The sequence below is a fragment of the Morone saxatilis genome, unplaced genomic scaffold, assembly GCF_004916995.1.
Source record: "Morone saxatilis isolate NCDOM2014 unplaced genomic scaffold, NCSU_SB_2.0 Contig21, whole genome shotgun sequence".
Classification (NCBI taxonomy): domain Eukaryota; kingdom Metazoa; phylum Chordata; class Actinopteri; family Moronidae; genus Morone; species Morone saxatilis.
Window position 1 is genome coordinate 952112 of NW_023339774.1, and position 8280 is coordinate 960391.

General features: G+C 37.0%; 2 protein-coding genes across 2 annotated transcripts in view; both read left to right on the plus strand.

The window, feature by feature from the left end:
• Positions 1–8280, plus strand: part of fbxw2 (F-box and WD repeat domain containing 2) — a 34696-nt gene that overhangs the window by 1708 nt on the left and 24708 nt on the right. The window lies entirely within an intron of this gene.
• Positions 388–5625, plus strand: LOC118332449 (neuronal-specific septin-3-like; the record flags this gene model as incomplete). The annotated part of the gene is given in 3 exon segments (XM_035667737.1): positions 388–484; positions 3094–3145; positions 3710–5625. Coding segments are annotated over 3 exon segments (315 nt in total), but the record flags the coding sequence as incomplete, so codon positions are not given.

Below are 8280 nucleotides of genomic sequence, written 5' to 3' on the forward strand. Positions count from 1 at the left end.
AGGAATGATACTGACTGATGTCTGGAATATTATTTATTTCACTGACTTTACTTTTAAATTTGTTTCGATTGAGATTTTATTGAGTTTATAGTGACTTTTCTGTTGCAAACTCTACTGTTGCTGCTCTAGATACAATATTTAGTTATATTTAAAATATAAATAAATTCTAATCCTGACCATTTTATTGCTAAGTGTAATGTGAAAAACTACTGCTGGATTGGGGGTTTTAAATAAATACTGTAATAATAACAGTTTAAATTACGTTAAATGAGAGATTAGTGCCTGCAGGCTGCAAGTTGTTAACAGTGCACTGATACTGTAGATCTCATAGGTTCAAATGAATTAATGAATCATCCTGACTGAGACATGCTTATATTGTCTGTGCAGGGAAGCATTCCCTTTGCTGTGGTGGGAACGGACAAGGAGCACCAGGTGAATGGAAACAAGGTGCTTGGCCGTAAAACAAAGTGGGGAATCATTGAAGGTAAGGCATCAGTGTAACCTTATTCACACCTGCTATTATCATTTACTGCTTAGAGTTCCCACTGTGTGCAGATTGTGAGCTCACTTTTGGCACAGCAGATGAGTAGGTGCAGCAAATGCTTCAACAGCTATAGCAGCTGCTTCAATGCAACCTGAAAACTTTTTTTCACACAAGAGGGTTCTGACTCTTTAGTACAAATCTTCATGTGTTCTAAACTACCATTTCTCACAAGACGACACCCACAACTTACTGGGGTCAGGCATCCAGTTTCATATACCGACAGGGATGAGAATCATCCTTGTATAAGCAGCAGCTATGACATCTGTACCTGCAGCAGAAGGGTATTGTATTGGCAAGAATCTGGTGATACAATAGGAATATTTCTAATCTTACTGTTCTATCTTTCAAACTAGTTTCCTCCATGATTCCAAAAAATATTCAATGGGTGTGATTGGATTGTTGGATTTCAAATCAGTGGGGTAACAACAAAAGTAATATTGTACCTGATTATTGGGGCAGCTGTGGCTCAGAGGTAGAGTGGGTCATCCCCTAATCGGAAGGTTGGCGGTTCGATCTCTGGCTCCTCTAGCTGCATGTTGGTTAGTAATTTCTAGAATGTTTGAGTTAATTATTCTTTAACATGTTAAATAATTTAGTATACACATTTTCAACCAAATTTTTGTTAATTAATTCATGTGGATGGTCACAGATATAATCTTATCGTCAACCAGAGAATCTAAAAGACAAAATACCAGGCATGTAGAGTGGAGAGTGAAAGGGCAAGTGTTAGAAATTACTAACCAACAATCAGTGAACGTATCCACAGCCTTTTATAGTAATGAATTTCTGTGCCATAGACCGCCATTGTTTCAAAACTGACCGGTCTGTGTTGAGGCTTTTTTTTTATTAACTCTGTGAGAGACCCTTTTATATTAGCTGACATTTAATATTTTATTGTAGTGGAGTACACTTAATTTCACCTGATATAAAAATAATATTACTTAATATAATTAAACCACGTTCAAAATGTAAACTTGTAATAGCTTCCAGCTTTTATAAAGCTTCTATTTTAACATTTAAGAGATTCCGTTGAGAAGAATAAAACCCGATGCTCTTCTTCCCTGTCCCCCGTCCACACTTAAAAATCTCTTTTATTTATTGTCTCTCAAGACACCCAAATTTCTCCCAATGCTGTGCATCAGTGCATGGGTGTGTATGAATGATAAGTTTCCTTTGGTGAGCAGTTGGCACCTTGCATGGCAGCCCCTGCCATCAGTGTATAAATGTGTGTGAATGGGGTGAGTGTGGCATGTAGTGTACAGCGCATTGAGTGGTCGAAGGACTAGAAAGGCGCTTATATAAGTACAGTCCATTTACCATTACCATTATGATTTTATTACTAGTAATGTATCACTGCCCAACACTGGTAACAACATACTAAATTCTCGATTCGATACAAGTCACGATACTGGGTTCATGATACAATTTTCTCACTATTTTTATTAACAAAATTAGATTTGCCAAACAATGCATATTTCCTTTTCTTTGTAAAAGTGAAACTGATTCACATAAACATGATTTATATCACATTTAATTTTTATTTTTTAGATTTTAATTTATCTCAGCGATTTAACTGTCTCATAGAAAGGTTACAGGTTAATTTACCATTTATATAACAGCTTGTGTTCGTACTAGCTACTAGAACCTGTAAAACATGAATAACAGAAAAATTTTAACTCTTCTTCGCCCTCTTAACAAAAATAATGCACAGCAAACATCTGCTAAGGAGTGGGAAAAACAGCCCGACTGACCAAATCATTATTTTATGTAAGATTTTATTCCTAAAAACATGGCTGTTGACTATATTATCTGCTTAATAGAAAGAGATATCCAAAATCAGTTTTATTCTGTTATCTATATTCTAAAGGTTTTCACAGAAGGCTTTGTTCACATAGCATTCCTAGCCAAGTTTATGTAACTTTTAATTCCTAAAAACATGGCAAAAATGTTATTTTTTTATGGCTGTTGACCATATTTTCTGCTTGATAAAAAGAGATAATAACCATTGACTCTAATTTGTCAACAAAATAGAACTGAAAAATAAATAATTTTGAACCTGTCTTTATCCAGTGTTCATATTTATGTTCTGGAAATGCTGGAAATCAGCATATTTTTAAGCAGATATGGACTCATTTGCATATATATACATATAATTCCAGAAAACCTGTAATACAAAAAGTAATTGCCTTAATCTAAGTATTCAACCATGAAAGCTTCATTGTGATATCTAGTATTTTATTTTTTACCCTATTCATCTGTACTGTCTGTAAAAATACAACAGGGACTGTATCACAGGACCACAGTGCTTATAACAGTAGGGGGTGCAAATTAACATAATTCCCATTGGCTGTGATAACATTTGAATTGCTGCCAAATTGGGTCGTGTGCATATTTAATTAGGCAGATACACAAGTCTCCGCTGTATCTGCAGAACTGATTAGTCCAACACAAGCTTTATTATTATTCTTATTATTATTATTTATTATCAGTTTACTTTTATGTAAATGGCTGTTTTTGAACATAAAATAAATATTTTTCTCTTTTCACAGTTGAAAATGTGGCGCACTGTGAGTTTGCCAACCTGAGAGATCTACTCATCAGGTAAGTTTGGCTGCACTGCTACACTTGGTTCATGATGAAAGAGACAGGGTATGAGGATATAGATATATCTCAGTATTTATAGGATTTAAGGAGGGAAAAATTCACCAATATAGTGAATCTTTGAAAATAGACCTCTTCTTTGTGGATTGTGCACTGATATGACTGTAAAGGTACTCAGAAGGATGCTTTCTTAAACAAATAACTTTATTAAATAATATTTAACTTAAATATTCTTTAACATGTTCAATAATCTACAGTATATTACTGCATTAAGCATTTTTCTGCATTATATACCATTGAACTGATTTATTATTTTTATGGGCAGAATCTCGAGGCCCGGCTTAAGTGTGGAAAGTGTCTAGTATGGGGATCAGTTATTTCTTGTGATTACTAGAGTAAGCAATTTCTCGGGGATTGGCATGACATCATGTCAGAAATTTAAAATGTATCACTTCCTATAGAATGACAGGGCGTTTGATGAATTACATGTTGTTTTAATCCAGTGTATTAGATAGAGAGTAGCAAAATGAATGTCAAGTTGTAAATCTTTTGTTTTTTGCAAAGGTCTCACCTTCAGGACCTGAAAGACGTGACACACAACATCCATTACGAGACCTACCGCATACGCCGGCTCAACGAGAGCAACATGGACTTCAGTGAACTGGGCCTGTCCACCTGGCTGCTGGAGAACGGAACTGCCGATAAATGGGAATCAGAGAGCCACCTCTGATCTCTCCATCAGCCTACTCCTCCTTCCTGCACCTGCCAGAGGAACACCAATGTTCCTCGTCCAGTCAGAATGAGAGATGGGGGGGGGCTATTTCACTCACATCACACACACATTTGAAAATGAGATGGAGAATTATTTTTTTTATTATTGTTTTTCAATTTTTTTCATTATGGGACCATCTAGTGGATTGTTTTTAAATGAAAAATTCTATTCTGGGTTTTTACATTAAGACATAAGAAATGTATCAAATATGGATATATTTTTGACTGTGAGCTCATATATATTTTTTGGAAGGATGGTGACAGTGTACAGGGCAGGCTGGCAGCAGGTAGCACCATGTGGCACAAAGTCTCCCAATGGTATCTAAACAATGTTGCTATATAAATGGTACACGTATGTGGACAGTCCAGACCTGACTGTATCACCTAACAACAGTGTTATAGAAGCAGATCATATGTGGGAAAAGGCTGTCCGTAAACATTTAGCAATCATTCTTGCTTAGGGTAAATGTGTTTAGATGTGAACCTAAAGACATTGCTTTGAATTAATTTAAGAACACAGAGCAGCAACCAAAATAGTCACAGCATGTAAATCAGGTAAATTAACCCCAAAAACTCTTGCTGCGCCAAGCTGCCCTGTTCATTTTGACCATATCGGTTTTTAACAGTACTGTTGTCAGGTCCGACAACACGTTATGGAGAGGTGGACGATGTGTAGGTTTGGTTGCTTTATAAAAAGATGGCTGCCTTTTATACTTCTGAGCTGAGCTATAACTGACTGTAGGGAATATAAACTTAATGATTAGACGGTAGGATTCTGGAGGACATGCTGTATTGTATCCTTCGTTTACCCCTTCAAGTGTCCACATTTGCCTGCCCTTTTCCTTCACATTTCCATGTCCAGATTCCATGTATAAAATTGAAGATGCTGTTTGTGTCCACATTTAAGTGCCAAATCTACAGAAAAATGCTTTATTTGTTCATTCTCTGACACTTTTAAAGAGTAACTACACCCAAACAGTTGACACACATAGAACAACCGTAGTCATTATGTCAATAGTTGAGCACAAAATGGACTAGTGAACATCTCAAAATCTTGCTCAGTATTCAACCAGTGGATAAAATGAGCAGAACGTGTAGACTCACTCCATGGATTGCTGAAGGTGTGGACACCGACTTTGCAAGATCTTTTTCAAATTTCATCAGCCAAATCAGGTTCTGAATAGGATAGTTGATGATGATGTGATTTGTGGTGTTTTCCATTTATTATTTTTCAGATTTAGTGACTTTTATCCAGCTCTGCAGTCCCTTGAACAGGCATGTGACTTCCCCAGATGCGACCTCTCTTTCTCTTTTTTGCATTCATTGCTCATTTAAAACAAAGGGACACCATAAAAACGGCGTAGTTAAAGCTGCAGTAGATAACTTTTATAAAAATAACTTTTTGTCATATTTGCTAAAGCTTTGACTATTACCTGGCAGTAGTACAGCATAGAGACAGATAATCTATGAAAAAATCAGGTTCCTCTGGCTCCTCCTAGTGCTCATAAAGGCATTTACAAGAATCCACTGGGCCTGAATGAAAACAACCAATCAGAGCCTAGAAAGATAGGTCTCATTCCCCGGGGCGTCAAATACAGACACATTGGGACCCTAGGAATGTGACTCAACAATCAACTATATTCAAGCCTCCAACCCAAAGCGTCTTTCTATTCTTCTCTGATTGGTTGTTTTCGTTCAGGCCATACCATTAGGAGTACTAGGAGGAGGCAGAGGAACCAGATTTTTTCACAGATGATATGTCATGTGTACTACTGTCAGGATATAGTAAAGGTTTCAGCAAAAATTACAACAAAGTAGTTTTATAAAAGTTACCTACTGCAGCTTAAAGTGGTTCACGTTTGTTGCATCTCTAAACAGGCCGGGCATGGTACGTTGTGGCCACACCCAACTGTGACTGTAGCAGTGCACTGTGAAGTGCTGTAATGTGCAGGGTGCGCCTGGGTGTAGTTGTCTACACGACTCTCAATGGGTCGTAAATGGCTGGTTTAGTGTGGAGGAAAAAGCCCAGATGGATAAAAGATACATTTTCAGATTCATCAACATTAGTGTAAGCACATTTTTACATTTGTACATTTTTAGTGTCACTAGTTGTGTGTTGCTATTACTGTTGCAACTAGCTAGCTCCACCCTAGCTTTTGTAACAACGTTATTAATATAGAAATGGCTTGTGCAGCAACAATGGTGCATTATTGACACAATAATTAGGCATTTTAACTTTACATAGCAGGAAAAGTAACCATGGCGACCTGTTCAAGAGTCCCAGTGAGCCACGACAGTGAGCCATCTTGCACCCTGAAACTGAAGGAGCTAAATGGAATTCAGCCATCATTCATGTGATTATCTACACCTGTACTTTTTCCTACTGTGTCATGTCAAATTTTCAGTGTGTCAAGATTACCACTGTAGAGTTTGAACTTAACATGATGGCTTGTGAAAATTATTGTTATGGTTAAGATGGCAAAGCCTGCTCAGCCGTCTTTCAATAGATAAATGATGATTTAAATATATTTTTAGAGAACCTAGAGAACCTTTCTGTTACTTAAAGCTGCAGTAGATAACTTTTATAAAATGTAAAAATCCGGACTGTAGTACATGAGAGAGATAATCTGATGATCTGTCTCATGAACTACTTTTTGGATAAAGTGAAATTTTCAGCAAATACGACAGTTATTTTTATAAAAATTACCCACTGCAGCTTTGACTCGACATATTTCAGAGTGATGCTCCATATAAATATGCATGAGCAGTGTTTAAGAATAGCACTCGGGAAATGGCAACACTCATGCATGATCAGGCTCAGCATTGGTCTCACCTTTTTACGTTGCTTAATTTTTACTTCATAACTCAACTCAAAGCTCAACTACCTGGCATCCAAAATGTCACTTTCCCTCTGAAGCCACCTATCGTCACTAGTGACACCAAACCCTTTGCAGTTGCATTCCACTTTGATCAAATACAGCATGTCAGATATTCAGTGTTACTGTCCTCTTCCTGACCCTATGTGTTAACCTCCACCCATGTGTCTAATACTCAGCATGTACTAACAGTTTGATTATTGTCTTTGTTTTTTTTATAGTATAAATGATATACATGTTAACACTGTCGATTTACAATTAAATACTTGTCACCTTGTCAGTCCAGTGTGAAGTCATTATAATGAACATACGGAATCAAAAAAACCCTGTTCACTGTGTGTGGTCTAGGTTTTCACAACAGAGCCGGTCCAAAGCAAATTTCTGCTAAGGGGCCCTCCTACCTGACCCGTAACTCATGTAAGCCCCTGCCACAGTCACACTTGACACCCCACTGCTCCCACTACAATCTGCCCTCCTTTAAAATGGTTTGCTCCATCAGTCTGTCTAAGAAAAAGGAGACATATACAGAAGAGAATTTTAACATTAAAATAAGTCAGAAATTCTATTAAATATAAAATGTAAAAATTTATAAAATATAACACTGAGCTTTGGCTATACAATGTAATCATAAGCCTATAGGCTCTGGCAGCAGCTTTAAGTCTCAGAATATCTGCATCAAGCCCTTCAAACTGGCTCCCCAAGATTTTCTTTTACATTTTCAAATATAAAATAATAAATTATATATATTATAAATATTAGTATTATTTCTACTAGTATATTTGTTGCTATTGTTGTTGCTGTGCACTTTTGTCTGTCTGTCTGAGGTGTCTGCCTCTTAAAGGGATGTTTTTTCCTTACATTAATAATAAGGAACATCCCAGATTTCATCTAAATGACCTCTCAAATTTAAAATAATCTCAGTAGGAGACAGGTCATATCTTGCTGCCCAATTTGTATTAACTTTCCACAACCTGAGGGATAGTGAGTGATCTAGACCAGTGCTTCCCAACCTTTTTCCTCAAGGGAGCCCATCTTTTCTATGCATTGAGTAAACTGACAACCCCCTGACTAAGAATTCAATTCAATGTCAATTCAATTCAATTTTAATTTGTATTAGTCGGCGATATTTGAAAAATGTCCTGAGATAACTTCTGTTTATAAATTGGCGCTATAGGCAAATAAAATTGAATTGATTGAATTGAGATTGAATAGATACATATTGTCATTAGACGTGTAACAATGTGGGTGGCCACCCGTACTTTTCCAATGATACAATTTTATTTGCTTTAGTCCCACCCATGTGCGGCAGGTTGTGCTCAGAGGCATAGCAAGGTGCGTCCTAAAACTCGGAAGGGTTTGTTGGTTCGATTCCCGGCTCCTCCTGTCACCATGTCGAAGTATTCTTGAGCCAAGATATGAACCCAAATTGCTCGCTGATGCTGTGCATTGGTGTGTATGAATGCGTTAGTTCTGTTCAGTGAATGTGTG